Below are 19,548 nucleotides of genomic sequence, written 5' to 3'. Positions count from 1 at the left end.
CACAAACAGAAAAAAAATATGCACATTCAATTTCGATTAAAAGCAAGTTAGAAGAACAGATTGGTCAAAATTCATTTTCATAAAAGCTCAATCAACCTAATAAAACGGCGTCTAAACCTCCTAATTAATCCAAAAGCAATAGCAATAGAAAACAATAAGAAACCAAATGAATTTTGATTGTCGTCATCCAATTTTGATTTAAGGGTAAATCTGTTTTTCTGAGAAAACACATGGGCAAATATGTGTATTAAGCCTAATAATAATATCAGGTAAAATAGAAAGAGAGAAGTTAATCCGTTGAAGAAGAGGGAGTCGAAGATAAAAAAAAAAAAAAAAAAGGTTAAGGTGCAAAAATACCCCTAACGTTTTGGGCCATGAGTAATTTTACCCCTAACGTCTAAAATGGTGTAATTTTATCCCTAACGTTGGAAGCCAAGAGCAATTTTACCCCTAACGTTAATAAATTGGGTCAATTTAAGAAATAATTCATCAAACTGTCTTCTCGGTCATGAATCTTGTTATCTACACTTCATACGTGTATCATTTTATCAGTAACAAATCACAAACATTCGTTGAGATGTGAAAAAAAAATAAAATAAAAAATATATTGTCTTTTTGTACGGATTAGACAAAAAATCCACCGAATTTATAAATATTAATCTCAAATTCTATTATTAAATTATAAAAAACATGAAAAAAAGAACGAATTATTATGCAATTGGTGTAGAATAATGAACAAAAATATCTGTGTTTTATAATAGTATCTGAAATTGACCCAATTTATCAATGTTAGAGGTAAAATTGCTCTTGGCTTCCAATGTTAAGGGTAAAATTGCACCATTTTAGACGTTCATGGTAAAGTTGCTCCTGGTCCAAAACGTTAGGGGTATTTTTGCACCTTAACCCAAAAAAAAATGAATTAATTGTAAAAGTGGTCACGAATATAATTTAAGGAGTATTTTAAATGTTTGATTAATCTTTTATTGGTCCTTTATATATGAAAAATTAACTTTTTATAAAAATATGGAAACAGCAATAACAAACAGTAAATAAACCAAGTGGATGATTAATTCAGCGGCCATAATATCCATATAAAAATTGATATTTAAGGATTTGTGTACCCGTGTATAATTACCAATTTCTATTTGTTGTACACTTTTCGATTATCCAACGTGCAAGTATAAACTAATAGTACACTTTTCAATTATCCAAAGTGCAAGTACTAATAGTAGTAATTTTTTTTTTTTTTTTTTTTTTTTTTGCTTAATAGGCACTCATCTCCCTAAATTTGTAACTTTTTTTCATCTGGCACTCTCAACTTAGGGAACAACCTCTCAACCCCCTCAACTCTCCAAAAACATCACATAAAGCCCCTTACACTCCTATGTTCGGTCAAAATATTGACCCGTGTAGAAAACACACTTGACTGTTGACCACACAAATGTCACGTGTCACTTTTTTATTAAAATTTTCCATTCTGGCATAAGAATTCTGATCGAAATCTATCTCTGGTAGTTGCTCGCCGAGCACAAATGGGCTTGCTCGCCGAGCAGGGGTCTCAATGGAAAAATTTAATAAAAAATGACACGTGGCATTGGTATGGTCAACAGTCAAGCGCGTTTTCTACACGGGTCAATATTTTGACCGAACATAGGGGTGTAAGGAGCTGTATGTGATGTTTTTGTAGAGTTGAGGGGGTTGAGAGGTTGTCCCCTAAGTTGAGGGGGCCAGGTGAAAAAAGTTACAAGTTTAGGGGGTTGGGTGCCTACTAAGTCTTTTTTTGTTTATTTCAAATAAATACCTTGTGGTTACGTTTTATTCATTTTTTTATTACTTTTGTCAAATTTGACCGATAACGACCTTAAAATAAAAATTTTAAGAATTAAAATTGTTTAGTATCACATTTACTATGCAACAACATTTCTAATTTTCCAAAATCAACATGTTTTAAATTCTCTTTCTAAACATTAGCTTTCTCTCTCATAAAAAAACAATACCTAAATGATTTCAAACCTAAAAAACTGAAGAATTAAAGTTGTTTTAAATATCTTTTAATTCTTGAAAATTATCATTTTGAGGTCATTTTCGGCCAAACTTGACAAAGTCAATAAAAAATGAAAATTTTGCAAACCACATGATTGAGTTTGTAACAGAAAAACCACATGTACTGATCTATAAAAACGTAAAATCACATGATTTATTTGAAATTAACTCTAATTTTTCACATGTGGCCTATCTCACTCGTTAAAGGATAAATTACAAAATTGTTCTAATTGAGAAGCTCGTTTATATATTTAAACACATTACAACACCTCTTACCAAATTACACTTTCAAAGTAGACTTTTCCGAAATATTCATAGTATATATTATCATTTAACATATTTGTGCGGAATACAAAAGTGTGTGAAGACAAGTGCAGAGGGAATTTGTACCTTTTTTTTAATTTTTCTAGTGATTTAAGACCTTGTTAGGTCTAGCGTTAAGTTAGAAACTTATTGCAAAATTTATTTGAGATGTATTTGCGTGTTTGAATGTTAGGAACCTTCTTATTTCAGTAGGAAGATAACTTCGCAGTTTATGCAATCGCTTCGTAATGGAAGCAACTTTGAATTAAATTTATAAAGGTCATTTGAATTTACTTCGTAGTTGCTTCTATTGTGAAGCGGCTGCAGAAACTGTGGAGACAATTATCTTCGCAGTTTTATCATATGTTTCGCGATTGCTTCAACTTTGAAGTATTTTAAGCTTATTTTGTTTCGCAGTACAAATGAGTTTATAACTGCAAAATACTTTTGTTTTAATGTTTCATTTATACCTTCTTCCACTCTTTGTCACTAAATCGCAGCTAAAGTCACACAAAAAAATGCAATAAAAATCGCACCAAAATCGCTCCGCAGTTGCCTTCGCACACCTTTATATTCTACATATGTAAACGAACGCCTCGATTATACCAGTTCTATAAGTTACCTGTAATTTTATTCATATACCACTTGATGGCCGGATCCAACTATTTCTCCTCACTTTTTTCCTCCTATTTCCTTCGATCTCTGACTAAGACCCAATGGAATACCCTTCAGCCTTACGGGGCCTCCTTTCTATGTTACTAAACTATGAAGCGTTATCGTGAGTTCTTGCAGGCTGCATTAACATTTTATAGCACGTGGAATACACTTTTCCTGGTCAGGATTCGAACCATCAACCGTTTAATTTAAGAGTTTAATATAAGAGACTGATATCGTATCGTAGAACCGATTGAACTATATTAATTGAACTAAAAAGCTTAAACTTATAGTTTAGGTCCAAAAATAGTTTTTATTATTATCCCTAATAATTTCATCATTGATACGAAACTTTTCTTGACTGCTCTACTAAACCTTCCCCCCAATCGGGATTGGGTAGCTGAAGTCCTTACAATTTGACAGCCCTTTCTGTTACATCTCAAAGGTTATGCTGGAGTCTCATTGTCTTTGTCTGCCTCGCGGATATTCAACCTGGGCTTGACTGATGGTCATTTTCTTGTATCTTCATTTCTTTACTATAGGGGACGACAGATTGTGTGATGTCCATCTTGTGTCCACTATCACCCGTATCTCACACGGTGCTAAACGAAGTTATTTTATCCTCGCTGAAACTCTGATAGACTACAATGAGGCATATAAGGCTCCAAATGAGGTATGTGCCTTTAAATAAAAAGTAGGGTAATTAATTTATTAGTTCCTATATTTTGACAAAACAAACTGTTTAGTCTATGTATTTTCAAAAACACACAGGTAAAGTTTCTAACCTTTTTTCAGTGAACTGTTTAGTCCTTCCGTCTGTTTGTTAGATTTTTTACTGTTTATGAATTCAGAAATGTCTAAATTACCCTTTATTATTTATCATTCAAAAACAATTCACACCTCTATATCTTTCTTTCGCAACTCGCGCTCACAAAAAAATGGAGAAATGATTGAATCTCTAACCCATAATCGAATCACTCATGCTCACTCTTCCTGTTTGAATTGAAGGTAGAAATCGACTCAAATCTCTCTCGCTTACTCTTCCTGTTAGAATTGAAGGTGGTAAATCTTCTTACTCTCAATGGTGAGTTTAATTTCCTCCATATTCTTAACTCATGTTTACTGCTAACTGCTTCAGTGATGACGAAAGATGTTTTTGCTAATCCAAATTGACTAACAGAATCTTCACGAGAGTCTAACGGCAAGGACTAAACAGTTCACCAAGAAAAAGGTTAGGGACTAAACAGTTTATCGAGAAAAAGGTTAGAGACCTTACCGTATGTTTTTAAAAATATAGGGACTAAACAGTGTATTTTGTTAAAATATAGGGACTAATAAATTAATTACACTAAAAAAGTATAAGCCATTTATAATGTGATACATGGGAGAAGAAAAATCAAATTTCAGCGGAATTTGATTTTCAAGTAGCTAACATTGTCCCAATATGCTTTTTGTTTGGGGTAAATTACACCCATGACCACTGGCTTTACCCACTTTCACATTATGGCCACTGAACTTCGTTTTTTCCCGGTATAGCCACTGAACTTTACACTTTTTAACACTGGTGGCCACTTAACGCCTCAAAACGACCATTGTCGGCTAAAAATAAAAAACTCAAAGCGTTAATGATATTCTAAGGAACTTTAATTCTTGAAAATTTTAGTTTTGAGGTCATTTTGGTGTTGTTTGGTTAGGAGAGAGAAAATGAATTTTAAGAGAGAGAAACCTCCAAAAATTGTGATTTTCGAAAATAAAAAATGTGGTTTTATGGTAAATATCGTTTTAAACAACATTAATTCTTGAATATTATCATTTTGAGGTCGTTAACGGTCATTTTGAGAAGTTGGTTAAAATTGAGTGGCCATCGGTGTTAAAAAATGTAAAATTTAAGGATCATACCGAGAAGAAATAAATTTCAGTGGCCATAGATGTAATTTATCCTTTTTGTTTGTCTCACGGAACGTCTTTTAATGTCACTTTAAAATAAAGGCAAAAAACATCATGAGGCCCCTGATCTTTTATTGTTTGGTGCATTAAGCTTTCGATCTTTCATTTAGACACATTGAGCCATTGATCTTTTATATATGGATGTATTATGTCCTTTTATAAATCAATTCATATATGGGTGTATTAAGGGCCTATTTGGTTCAACTGTTAGCTAGTAGATGTTGCTGTTGATGTTAGTTGTTGTAGTAAGTTGTTTGTTGTTGTTGTTGGTTATTTGTTATTAATTGTTTAATTATTATTGTTTGGTAAAATTATACTGAACTGTTACTGTTAGTTTATATTTATTTCTAATATGGACATGTTTTAAATTAATCTACAAATAAATTATAAAATAAAAAATATATTGTACAAATTAATAAAAATAAATTATATAAAAAATAAAAAATTTATTGAACGCAACAAAACTTTGTTTTTCGATAATTTTGTTCTAGAAATAAAAATAATGTCAAAAAGGAAACACATTTTGTGGAGATAAGAAGGATAATTTTGTCAATAACAAGTAACTACAAACAACTATCCATGAAAAGAGCTTTTCGTGAAAAGCTCCAAAATGTTGCGGTGTCCAAAGAAAATACTAAACGCTGCGGTTATATAAACCTAACCAAACGCTATGTTTCCTGCGGTTTGGAGTAAAACGCTGATAATTAAACAACTAAAAATAAATAGCTTACTACAACCGCAAACAGCTAACAGCAACATCTATTAGCTAACAGTTGAACCAAACAGGCCCTTAATACACTCATATATGAATTGATTTACAAAAGGACATAATACACCCATATATGAAAGTTCAATGGCTCAATGTGTCTAAATGAAAGATCGAAGGCTTAATGCACCAAACAATGAAAGATCAGGGGCTCAATGTATCTAAATAAAAGATCGAGGGCTTAATGCACCAAATAATGAAAGATCAGAGGCTTCAGGATGTTTTTTTTTACCTAAAATAAATTCATTAGGCTAACAAAATACCATTAAAACTCAAGAGGCAAATCAATTTTTATTTTTTTTTACTACCAAGTTTATGGTAGTGTCATGTGCTGTACCTTGTTTCTAAATTCAAGGTTAAAAACATCATCATTGACACTTAAATCATCGTTAAAGACATCTAAAGACCCATATGATTCACCAGTTCCTTCATCGTTAAAGACATCTAAAGACCCATATGATTCACCAGTTCCTTCGTTAGCGGTTTCGAAATTTTAACAACCTGTTTTTTTTTCTCCTATTTAGGATTAAAAGATAAAAGCCTAATACATTACAAGCTACTTAAACTTGTCCAAAATAGTAGATTAGCTTCCTCTTCCTAAACTTGCTTATTTCATATGAGCAGCTCTCTAAACTTGTCCATAAAAATAGAGTAGCTCCCTAAACTTTACAAGTGTCTCACCAACTCCCTAAACTTTTTTATTTTGTAACAATTAAATACAAAAACTTATTAAACCTAAATTCTTGTCCTACATCAACGTGATGTGTTACAATATTTCGTTCATACGCTGTGATTAAAGGCATCTAAATCATCAAAGACATCTGAATCATATTATTAGTAGACATCTAATGTTGCCTCATGGGTAGCTGAAGTTTCTACCAGTGATGATCACAGAGAAAAGCTTATATCTTTCTCATTTATGTTAGCGTGCTAATTTTTTGTTGAAAAAAATGTTCAAAATGCTATGCCTAACAGCTATGAAATTTCTTGTAGAATTTTTAGTTCTGAAACTGTTATTTTCCGTACATACATTTACTGCATCCCCTGTAAAAGAAAAAGAAATTCCGAGAAATGAAAAAGACTCAAACAAATACACAAGTACATGCCCATTTTTCATTAGTCGGTCCATAGACCGAAATCATTGAATTTCACCCAAAAAAAAAACTATTTGTTAGTGAAACCAAAATTCTAACTAATCAAACTTGAAATATTTAAACTCACACCTTTTGCAATTCTCACATGAATGAGCACAAGGCATTGGTTCTCATCAAAGCAGCAGGAACAACTTAAACATCAAAATTCTTATATGCAAAAATGGGAAAATAAAATCTGGTTAGCATCTGAGGGAATTATTTCCTGTTATCCTTCCCCGCCTCAAAATTTTCTCCAACAAAATCAAAGGCAGACCCATTTTACTATTTTCCCATAGTGAACAATATTGTTTAAAATACATTAGTAAAGAGCCAACAACAATCTCTTCATTTGTATCTCAATCAACGTAATTGTAGCTCTACTCCTGGCCACCCTGAAACCCAAACCACATCATCAGTTATATTCCAGTTCACAAAAGTAATTCAAGGTCACATGTAATCACGTATAAAAAAATTCATTCCATGTAGTTCGTAAGTGTGTCAGTTCCTGTATACTGCTCATTAAAAATCTCATACATATATTAGCTAACTGTTTATTAAAAAATTAAATCAACTACTTGCTCTAATCGAATAACAGTTAAAACATTTTAAATGGGGATATGTATAAATGCATGTTTGTTGTCTAAGTCTAACTAGTAGTTCTTTTACACAAACAGTACTTGCATTTGTGCATGTGTGCATTTTCATTAGCATTTATAACAAATAAATAAATATTTATAACTCCATTTCATTCTAAATATCAGTGACAGCTCGGGATCAGTCTTGGACACGGGTATGAATGACACTACAAAATTTAGATTTTATTTAACTTAACTATGGATTTCAATCACCTCTGAACGTTGAATAAATACTTACTTTCCTCTATATTTCATTTCAGCCTATTAGGCGTGCTAAAAGCACCAAAGTCACTAAACTTCAGTAATTGTTTCATTATCATCGCAAAAAACCATATAGTGCCAAAAAATCTAATGGACTTCTATTTTAATGCCACTAAAATCACAAATACCTTTTTCTAGTCAAGTCCAGACCATAAAGTTGACATGGCATTTATGCGACCTCAAACTAATGCCATGTCATATTCAATAAGGAAACCATGGCATAGTAAATACTCTAATGGCTTAACCATATAGTAGTTAGTAAAAGGGATGAGCTTTTTATCTCTTCATCATTAACTTGTATGCCTTTGCAACTCTTGTTCTAGTTACCTTTATTTTCTGCAGGTTAAAAACTCTCTCTCATCAAGCTTCTGAATATCTCTGAATTAATTTTGTACTTTGCATTTCAGTATAACAAAGCCTTCATACTGAAGTTGCTGTTTCTCTCTAGGATCGACCTACTTGCTCTTATTGGGTATTCTACTTTCACTTCAATTCTTCGCTTCTGTTAACTAATTCATCAAAGAATTTCTGCTATTTCCAGCAATATTTTCAATTTTCTTTGTTGAGGAAGCAGGTTTTTGATAGAAACAATACCAAACAAGAATAATTTGTATTATATAAAATGGGAAAGAAAGCAGAGGAGAGTTTATTGATCCGAATTAGAAGAACAGAATTAAGGAACAACCAGGAAGAAGAATCTTCCCTCTCTCAAAGAGAGCCCTGCTACAGCAGAAAAGAGATACAAAATTGCCTGCCTCTTCTAACAGATTACCCTCCTATATAACAGAGCGTAATACCCTAGGAATAACTAATTGTGCACTCTCCCCTAGGAATAACTAACCTACTTGCCAGCTGGCTGTTTGGGTCCCACAGTCATTCTCTTATTCCTGCGTACATACACTTTTAGCTCTTTAGGACCATTTGGGTTTACTTGAAGAATTTCATCTGAATTAATAGCATAATCCCTATCATTACCGCCCCCTTGAGAAAGAGTCTTGTCCTCAAGACTGATGTGAGGAAATTTGCTGCGTAACACAAACTCATCCTCCCAAGTAGCGTTGTCTATCCCCTGTGACTGCCATTGAACTAGGAATTGAGAAACAGAATCACCTTGCCGTTGAATTATGCGGGAAGCGAGCACTTTTTCTGGAACCATAGTAAAAGAGGAGTCCAATTCAAGCTCAGGAGGTAGAGTAGAAGAACATGGAAGGGTGCCAATCGCTTTCTTCAGCAAGGAAACATGAAAGACGTTGTGTATCTTGGAGGAAGCAGGGAGCTGCAGTCGATAGGCAACAGTCCCGATCCGAGCTTCAACCAAATAAGGCCCAAAGTACCGAGCAGAGAGCTTAGGATAGACACGCCTGGAAACTGATTGCTGTTTATGGGGCTTGAGTTTCAAATAAACCCAATCACCAATGTCAAACTGGATATCCCGACGATGTTTATCAGCTTGCCGCTTCATGAGTTGCTGGGACAACTCTAAATGATGACGGAGCTGTTTGAGGGCCTCATCTCGGTCAATCAATTCTCTTGCCACGGCTTCCACTTGTATTTCACCCGGAACGTACTGAAGCACCAATGGAGGCTTGCGACCATAGACAATTTCAAAAGGAGAAGTACCTGTGGAAACATGAAAAGAAGTATTGAACCAAAACTCCGCCCAAGGGAGCCAGTAATACCAAAAACGAGGCTGATCTGATGCGAAACAGCGGAGATAAGACTCAAGACAACGATTAACTACTTCAGTTTGGCCGTCTGTTTCGGGATGATATGAAGAACTGTATTTCAGTTGAGTCCCCTGTAATTTAAACAACTCCTTCCAGAATTTACTCATAAAAATCGGGTCCCTATCGCTGATTATAGACTTGGGGAAGCCATGAAGACGAACAATCTCTCGCACAAACAACTCAGCAATCAACCGGGCGGTATATGGATGTTTTAGGGCGATAAAATGGCTGAATTTGGACAGACGGTCAACAATTACCATAACTGCATCATACCCTTTGGATTTTGGGAGGCCAATAATGAAATCCATCGAGATATCTTCCCACACAACTTGGGGAATGGGAAGAGGTTGAAGCAGTCCCCCTGGAGAAAGAGTGGAAGATTTATACTGCTGGCAAGCCGAACACTGCTTTACATAATCTTTTATGCGTTGTACCATTCCGCGCCAATAAAAATGGGACACTATTCGACGATAGGTCCGGTAGTAACCAGAATGGCCCCCAAGAACAGAATCATGAAACTCCGTGAGAATAGTCGGAATCCATTTAGAAGATGGTGAAATAACCAAGCTGCCTTTACGGTATAGAACCCCTTGCTTCACCACGTACCCTGGGCGAGAAGAAGGGTCAAGCTGTAAAGTTGTCATGATTGATATTATCTGAGGGTCTTGCTTGGCCTCCTCAATCAGTTGTTGTCCATCCGACCAACTTGGGGCAGAAATCATGGAATACAGCGAAGGAACCTCATGTTGTCGAGAAAGAGAATCAGCCGCTCCATTTTGTTTTCCCGGCTTATAGTGAACCTCAAAAGAATAGCCCATGAGTTTAGCTAGCCAACTTTGTTGATCCATTGTAGTAATGCGTTGTTGCAGAAGGTGACGAAGGCTTTTCTGATCAGAATACACCAGAAATTTTTTTCCCAAAAGATAAGGCCTCCAATGTTGGATGGCAAGGGCTAACGCCATTAACTCTTTTTCGTAGGCAGATTTGGCTAAATTCGCTGCAGAGATAGCTTTACTGTAATAAGCAATTGGGCGTCCTTCTTGCATAAGAACAGCCCCTAATCCACACCCTGAGGCATCACACTCAATGCAAAATGGTTTAGTAAAGTCAGGTAAAGCTAAAAGTGGAGCATTACTCAACTGAGACTTTAGGGTAGAGAATGCTTCTTGAGCCTGTGAATTCCAAAAAAAATTATTCTTCTTGGTTAACTCTGTCAATGGTCTAGCAATGCGACCATACCCTTGGATGAATTTGCGATAATAACCAGTGAGTCCCAAGAAACCTCTGACCCCTTTAACATTCTGTGGTTGTGGCCAATTATGCACTGCTTCAACTTTGGAAGGGTCAACCTGAACACCAAATTCAGAAATACAATGCCCCAAATAGTCGATTGAAGTCTGACCGCTGGTTTACCTTGAACTGATTTTCTGCCAAAATTCGTAAGGCCATGGAGAGATGTTGAATGTGTTCGACCCAAGTCTTGCTGTAGACCAAAATATCATCGAAAAAGACTAAAATCATCCGACGCAAACAAGGTCGAAAGATGTGATTCATCATGCTTTGAAATGTGGACGGAGCATTGGTAAGCCCAAAGGGCATTACTAAGAACTCGTAGTGGCCCTCATGAGTTCGAAAAGCTGTTTTAGACTCGTCTCCCTCCCCGCATCCGAATTTGATGAAATCCAGATTGTAAATCCAACTTCGAAAAATACTTAGCGCCGTTTAATTCATCCACCACAGGGATAGGAAATTTATCTGCGACTGTTACTTTATTCAGAGCTCTGAAATCGATACAAAGGCGCCAAGAATTATCCTTTTTTTTAACTAAAAGGACTGGACTAGAGAAACTGCTCTGACTATGTCGAATTACTCCCATCTGTAACATTGCTTCAATCTGCCTTTGGATCTCTTCTTTTTGGATGTGCGGATATCGGTAAGGCCTCACACTAACCGCGTCATGCCCCGGAAGGAGAGTGATAGCATGATCATGAGATCTCCGCGAAGGCAGCCCTGCTAGTGGTTCGAACAACTCTGCAAATTGCTGAAGCAATTGTTGTAATTCAGTTGCCTGGGCTGGGGATAAATCTTTTGCTGTCCCAGGAATGGAGGCACGGGGAATTGTGTTACCAAGCATGGACTGCAGAGTGTCTCCCTCCAACCATTGTTGAAGTGCTGATAAATGGTTTTGAGCTCCCCGAATTCCCTGTAACTCAACCTGCTGCCCTGAAAACTGAAATTTCATCCACTTCTGTTCCCAATTGTGTACCACCTCACCCAATGTACTCAACCAAGCCATGCCGAGAACCATATCCAACGGACCCAAATCGAGAACCAAGGCTTCCAACTGGAACTCTAATTCCCCAAACTGAATGTCAATAGGACCACATCGTTCTTGAACGGAGATTCGATACCCATCACCCAATTTGATTTTGAGTGGAGGAATATAATGCACCGCAAGGCCCAAAGAACGAACCAATTTTCCGGAAATGAAATTGTGGGTTGCGCCTGAATCTACCAATAGGACAATTGGAATTCCTCGTAAAGCTCCTTGCAATTTTAGTGTGCGAGGAGGTGGGGGGATGTTGCTGCTCATAGGCGAGAGTTCGAGTGAATTGCATTCACCTTCTGGCTGAAGTTCGCCGACAGCTTCACTGCCGTTGGAATCGACCCAAGCTTCCTCTGTTTCCAAGTGAATGTCATTTTCTTCCACTGTCAATCGTAATTCCCCCACGTTGCATCTGTGTTGAGGATTGTAGGGTAAAGCGCATTTGAAACAGAGTCCTTTTTTCTTTCGCTCTTCCAGTTCTTTCAAGGAGAGATGACGAATTCCTCTGTTACGATTGGGGTTGGAATTTAGTGGGGGAGGAGTTGGGGCAGGCAAAGCACGAATTGGAGGGGCTTCAATGGGCTGGGTCCGATTTTGGCCCATGTCTCTATCTTTACGGGCGGGTTGACCCATATCTCTGGGTTGAGAATTCTGTCTCCAGGAATAAGATGTCACGTGAGCAGCACCTGAGTGATGCCCTACCTCTTTCATTCCTGTCTTCACGCTAGGAGCTGTAAATGTCCGTTCAGCATTTCTAGCAAGTTCCATGGCTTCTTCACAGGTTTGTGGTTTAAAAAACCCTACCCAACCTCTAATTTTCTCAGTCAATCCACCAACAAAAAATCCCACAAACAATTCCTCGGAATATTTAGGAATAAAAGCTGTCAACAATTCAAATTCCTCAATATAAGATTCTACAGTACCTGTTTGGAACATTACCCGCAACTCCTCATAGGGATTTTGGCACCGATTACCCGAGAATCGTTGGGTTAGCTTGACTTTAAACTGCTCCCAAGAAATGGTCGGTTCGTCACGGAGGATTCGAGCGAACCAAGTGATGGCAGCGCCGGACATACACATACGGGCTAAGGTAACCTTCATTCGGGATTGGGTTTGGTGCACGTCAAAATACATCTCCGCCTTCGTAAGCCATTCACGAGGATCAGGTCCAGAGAACACCGGAAGCTTGACCTTTGGCAAAACGATCGTTCCACCGTCGAAGTGGTTGGGTCGAACAAACCCATCGAGTCTGGAGGATTGAGAAACGCCGTGCTCTGTATCGTTGGTGGATAAGATCGGAGGAGGTTCTGATTCAGCATCTGGGTGGTGTTTTTCAAAAAACTTCTGATTGCGAGCTTCCATTCTATCAACCTTCGCAACCACCATCTCCATAAATTTGCGCATATCATCTAGCGATTGCTGGATACCCCCTACAGTAAGTTTCATTCCTCCCATGGCATCCTCTTGCTCTGCAACTCGAGTCTGCAAATCAAGTTGTGACTGTGACCTTGTCTGGACTTGTGGGTCATTCCCCATTGCTGGCAATTAGTAAGACAGAAAGGTTTCCCACAGACGGCGCCGAATGATAGAAACAATACCAAACAAGAATAATTTGTATTATATAAAATGGGAAAGAAAGCAGAGGAGAGTTTATTGATCCGAATTAGAAGAACAGAATTAAGGAACAACCAGGAAGAAGAATCTTCCCTCTCTCAAAGAGAGCCCTGCTACAGCAGAAAAGAGATACAAAATTGCCTGCCTCTTCTAACAGATTACCCTCCTATATAACAGAGCGTAATACCCTAGGAATAACTAATTGTGCACTCTCCCCTAGGAATAACTAACTTACTTGCCAGCTGGCTGTTTGGGTCCCACAGTCATTCTCTTATTCCTGCGTACATACACTTTTAGCTCTTTAGGACCATTTGGGTTTACTTGAAGAATTTCATCTGAATTAATAGCATAATCCCTATCAGTTTTTTAGCTTAAAAATTTGAAATAATGCTATAGAATACTGTTCTCCAGCAATGTTTTCAATTTTCTTTGTTGAGGAAGCAGGTTTTTTAGCTTAAAAATTTGAAATAATGCTATAGAATACTGTTCTCCAACTCTTCTTTGGCCTTGAGTAACATATCTAATTATTAGCTCAAGTATTTAACAGTTCTTGGTTTATTTAGGTGATTAATATATAATAATAGAAAATGGAAGGAGAGAAGACCTGAGATTATGACAAACAAGGAAGCAATGCCTGGTTGTATTTCTAGGCTTCCTTGCTCAACTTCAATAACGATTAATTAGGAGGTGCTGAGAAAATGGGCAATGGAGGGAAAAAAAAATTAAGTAGGAGAGAAGATTTATGAGAGAAAAGTTTCACCAGCATGTACCATGTAATGATGTGACATCCTGCCTTCCTGAATATGATGTTGCATTAATGACATGTCAACTTTTCAATTGGGATTGGCCAGAAATAGGTAGCTATGACTTTAGTGGTGATAAAATAAAAGTTCATTCAGGCTCCATTTGTTTCATAACAAATATTCTTCCACAATATTTTTCCTTATTCTAACATTTGGAGCTCTATAGGAAAATAAGTTAATAATCAACACAAAATAGTCTAGAAACAAGGGAAAATAATTTCCCATGTTAAAAATGGAAAGTTAATTTTAACCTTAATTAAAGCAACAAATATACACCTTCAATTAAAATAAAATCATTTATGTGTATTAAAGCTAAACAGTAGAAAATAATTTATTTTCCTAGAAAATATTCTCTCAAGGCAAAACATTTTCAGTCAGACTTGCGACATAAGGAATCCAAGTTCTTTGGCAGAATGATTTTTATCGAAGACAATAGTGGAACAATATCAAGTCAGTGATCATAGGTGTTTTAAATCTCCTATAGTAAAACTAGCAATATTTTTGTACTTAAACCTTTGAAACTTGAGGAAATGCTACGTATATACTTGCATGCTTAATTTTTCTCTCGACAAAAACTAAGCAATCAAGCTATTCATAAATCAAATCTAAATGCTGAGCAAACATGCCACCTAGGATATGGTTTGTACTTTTGAACTTAGTTAGCTCTCCTACCAAGACCTATAATAAATAGAACCTTGTACTATATCTGAAGGACTAAGATCTATGTTGCAAGGAAACAGGCACCGGGAAATGTTATTTCTAAAAAATATAGCTAGGAAACGGACACGAAACTGAAATGGACACAAAACACTGAAAAGCTATAGAAGAAGAGTTTTCATGCAACATAGACTAAGATGTTATCCACTGGCTCTGAGAATCCATCCCAAAATTAAAGGAAAATGGTTACATCCTTCAACATTAACTGGAAAACCAATTACTCTCAGAACTAAAGAAAAGAAGCTCAAAGTAAAACTTTGGCATTCAATTATTAAGTAACAGGACAAAGTTTTAGGCAGCATACAATCTGGGTTAGTTTTCCAGCTTGGCACTCAACTTAGGCCTTACTTTCTTTATGGGCCCTTAAACCTGACATAAAACTTTCTTTCTAAACCAAAAAGGGAAGATGAAGCTTTTCCTGGGAAAACGAGAAAGGGAAAACCCGCTTTTCCCTCAATCATGTCTTAATCCTCGATTCATTCAAATTATTTTAGTTATTTCTCAACTACTCTTATTGTAGGCATAATGCAAAGGATAAAAATTCAAACAAGGAATACATCGACAATCAACAGAAGCTAAACTCTCTCCCAGCCAATGCATTACAATGGTTAACCAGTACTATCCTCAAAAAGACTATATAATCAGATGAACCTCACAATTAAGCTGAACCAATTTAGATGTCAAATTTCAAAAAGACCAAAAACAAGTGCCTACACCAAGCAAAACAGAGAAAAATTATTTGGATGGCGAAGTATAACCGAAGTGCGAACAAGATTAGCCAATATTGGAGAAAGTTCATTATAAACATTCCTGAAGGGCAACTAATAAATGAAAAGAATAAAGGGGAAACAAGTATACCATGGAACTAAATTCAAAGGGCAACAAGCAAACAACAAGGGCGGCCCGGTCGCACTACGCGTCCCCGCTGAGCGAGGGTCCGGGGAGGGGTCCCACCACAAAAGTGTACTGGGGGCAAGCCTTCCCCTGCCAATTTATTTGGCAAGAGGCCGCTCCTAAGACTCGAACCCGTGCGACAACAACGTTTACCGTTGCGCCAAGGCTCGCCCTCTGACAAGCAAACAACAAGATCTAATTTTTTTAAGGAACTAGCATAACACAACATTTTGAACTAAACAAATAATACCAAGATTTAAAACAAGTACTAGAGCACCTTGATGCAAGTGATAATATTTGGTCTGACCAATTGATACTCAGATATTAAGGTCCCAGATTGAGCACACCCTACACTATACTTAATGTTTGACTTTGGTCAGATGCAACAGCAAAAGGCTTCAAGCCAGGAAAAAAAAGAAGAAAGGTTTTTCAAGCGAACACACAAGAAGACTTCAGCCCACTAACTTAATATTTGAGTTAACAGCCAACTGTAGACTTCAGCCCAGCAACAAATTCAATATTTGAACTTAACAAAGAAGATATCAACCATCCAATATCAAAATAACAGGCTGTTTTCGTTTAGCATCTAATAGGAAACGAACCCAAATGGATATGATAATGTTTATTTGTATTGATAAAAGAAACAATACAATAGAAATGGAGAACAGTAAACGATAAATGAATCTGAGGAACAACCTACAGACCCCCCTCTCTGATCCAAAGATGCAGAGCCTCTGCTCAAAGGCAGCCAAACACAAATTAACCAAAATATTCCCTGCCTAGAACATAACAGCTAATTCCTACTTATACTCAACCTATTACCCAAACTACCCTCCAGCTCATCTTCCCAAATAACCAACATCTGCCAAACAGCTCATTCCCTATGGCTCACCCCTTCAACAACATTCTTACTAATGTTTCATTCTCTATCAGCATCCTTATAATTTAGATGCTTGACAATATAAGAATTATCAATTAACAATTTGGACTACATCAGAAAATGATCCAGGCTCCCAAAATTGCATACTTTTCATCAATAACCATGCAGGGGTTAAATTAGCTATTTTTTAAACCCTAAGGACTCGATTTCAGTCAAGGGTTAGTTGCAATTACCCAATCAACTTGGAAAGTTGTCAAGATTTAAGTAACAAATAATGCATACAAAACCCAACTAATGGAAAACAAAGGGGCGAATTTTCAGATTCCTTAAGATAAGATCCATACTATAAAGTTTTATCTAATGTCAAATAACCAAACTAGTAACATGTTGTATTCATTATAATGCTAACACACACCAACACATGTACAAAAATATATGTTGCATATATATCATTTTCTTAGCATATATATCTTGAATGCTCATTGCAGAAATATAGAAAACCACCAAGACCAATATAATACCACCTAACAGGGAATTGTGTGAATACCAAGGAAAACAAATCCAAGAATGTAAAAAAGTTCAATTGTTAGATATCGCACAATCTTACCTCATGAGCAGGTGCAGTTGGGGACTTGAGAGATGCCAAATTTGCAGGAGATTCATCAAAAATACGAGAACACTCCGTGTAAGCAGATCCAATGCCCACTCCAGCACCTAAAGCCACAGACGCCCAGCGAGTCACTGGAGTCCCTGTTTTGAAAATAAGAACATCTTAATCAATTTCTAATTTCGAATAGAGCGTATTGACTTGGACCTATTGCACGGACTGGATCTCCCTGTGCTACAGAAAAAGCAACCAGAACGTTCAAATCTGAGCATGCATCTAACTAATTAATCTATCTGGCTTATTCAATGCTAAGTACCTAGCTAAGGTAACAGCCCCCCAACCCCCATCCCAAAAAAAAAAAAAAAAAAAAAAAAAAAAAACTAAGCTATCCAAAAGAAAAGTTTAAGCAATTTGTACTCTTTGGAGACTACTATTCCTAAAGTAAAGACACTGGATTTTGTGCAAGTGGAACAATTCTGTCAAGTAGATTAATAGAGTAAATCTACCTCCAAAACTGAGAAATAAGCTGAAAAATTGCCAAGATTGTAAACAGAAGTATGGATTTGTCTTGCAGTTTAAAAATAGAACTAAATGAAATTCATATTAGCAACCTTATATTATCCTTAAATCGGTTTTTCCTTTTGTGGTGCCTATTCTTTTCTGAGTTAGGTGATGAGGGTAGTGTAAGGAAATCTCGATCTGGGTAACTGTATAACAACTAGCAAAAACTCTTGAAATCAGTGAACTATATGAACAAGCTCCAATTACAACCTAATCTGAAATTAACCACAAAGACTAGAGTTAAGGCATTCTTCTAGAATGTAACTTACCTTGTTCAAAATAAATATAAAATAAAAGATCTCATACCTACAAGTATGACGCGTATTATATGCATGTAAAACTCACAAGCTATCTTGGATCTTTCATTCTATAGATGTTATTTGGTTGTTTTTTGCTTATATATATACACATACATATATAAGCAAATGGATGCTAATCTAAACACTGACACTAAATGTTATATTTTATACATAGATTATGGATCAACATATACTTCTCCTACGCCTACAAACATTTAAGCAACAAGATAAAGTAGATATGAACTTATGCTAGAAACTAGAAGAAGCATTGTTGTTCATGAACTAAAAGTTCTTCATTGCAAATGAAATTCATTTCACTATGAATCTACAAACACGTAATTGCATATCACAGCAACAAACAAAAGGCAAAAGAATACATTCACTTTGAAAAGTAAATGCGAGCTTAAATTAAAATCAATCCAAGATAATGAATACACTTCAAACATTCAACAATTATTAGAATAACAAAATGGATAAACAGCAGACCACGACGAGGAAAATTAAAGTTTCATTTTCAAAAGTTCTCTGCAGAAGTATCGACATAAAACAGTCATCCTCAAGGCCACGAAATCAGGAGATTAACAAATTAACAAATTAGGGAAAGACATACTGAAGAGAAGGAGACCGCCAAAGGCACCAGCCAAGGAGGAGTAAACGAAGCGTCGGACCGTCAGATCGAGACACGCGTCCCATTTAGCGTTCACGTCGACCTTATCGGCCATCGATTTTCCCTTCTAAATTTCCTTTGTTATATCGCTTCTTCTTCTTTGCTCGTCCTCCGTTCAACCTATGCTACAGTTTAGCTTTGGCAGTGAGGGTTTTTTTCTCTGCAATTGAATGCGAAAGAAAAGAATCTGTTTTTTTCTCCTGGACACAAAAGGGAAGGCGAGATAGCGGGAGCTTTGGTTGGATCATATTGGGCTTTCAGGCCTTTTTAATTAATCGGTTCAAGAAATATCAAGGAGGATTTTTTACCTTACAAAATTACAATTAAATCATATTATATATAATAAATTTTAAATTTCAATTCATAAATTCTAAACCCTAAAAAATATATTTTAAATCCATAATTTATAAACTCTTTTTTTTAGAAACAAAAAAGAAAAAACAAACAAAAAACCAAAAAAGCCTAATCCGGGATTAGCCTAGGGAAGCTAACCCCTACCACATCTTCCAAAAGGAGAGAAGAAAGGTACTCAGGAGGAGAAGAGAAGATTGTGACGCCCACCATCCTCTCATGACCAGCAGCCACCAGACGATCCGCCACTCGATTCTGCTCTCTAAAAATATGGTTGAAGTTGATGGGATCAAAGGAAGAACAAATCCTCCTAATACCTTTGATTAAATTTTGGCTATTTAAACAAATAGATTTATTATC

General features: G+C 36.4%; 1 protein-coding gene across 2 annotated transcripts; it reads right to left on the bottom strand.

The window, feature by feature from the left end:
• Positions 1-6,993: 6,993 nt before the first annotated feature.
• On the bottom strand, positions 6,994-19,053 carry LOC136200788 (MICOS complex subunit MIC10-like). Of its 2 annotated transcripts, none has more exons than XM_065991234.1 (3): positions 18,781-19,049; positions 17,311-17,453; positions 6,994-7,238 (listed from the first exon to the last, which is right to left on the bottom strand). In XM_065991234.1, the coding sequence occupies exons 1-3, from the start codon at positions 18,890-18,892 to the stop codon at positions 7,224-7,226; spliced, it is 270 nt and encodes an 89-aa protein (XP_065847306.1). In that variant the 5' UTR covers positions 18,893-19,049; the 3' UTR covers positions 6,994-7,223. The 2 variants fall into 2 exon arrangements, with proteins under 2 accessions (XP_065847306.1, XP_065847305.1); XM_065991233.1 differs by lacking the exon at positions 6,994-7,238 and adding an exon at positions 14,036-14,099 and having other exon boundaries at positions 18,781-19,053.
• Between the last annotated feature and the right edge of the window lie 495 nt (positions 19,054-19,548).

The sequence above is a fragment of the Euphorbia lathyris genome, chromosome 7, assembly GCF_963576675.1.
Source record: "Euphorbia lathyris chromosome 7, ddEupLath1.1, whole genome shotgun sequence".
Lineage (NCBI taxonomy): Eukaryota > Viridiplantae > Streptophyta > Magnoliopsida > Malpighiales > Euphorbiaceae > Euphorbia > Euphorbia lathyris.
Note: the sequence above shows the minus strand (reverse complement) of the source record. Positions and strands in the feature narration are given on the sequence as shown.

Coding starts and splice junctions, on each gene's coding strand:
- LOC136200788 (XM_065991233.1), bottom strand. CDS start 18,892: ATGGCCGATAAGGTCGACGTGAACGCTAAATGGGACGCGTGTCTCGAT. Junction 17,454..18,780: donor TGGCGGTCTCCTTCTCTTCA/GTATGTCTTTCC, acceptor TTTTCAAAACAG/GGACTCCAGTGACTCGCTGG. Junction 14,100..17,310: donor CAACTGCACCTGCTCATGAG/GTAAGATTGTGC, acceptor CCATTTTCTCAG/CACCTCCTAATTAATCGTTA.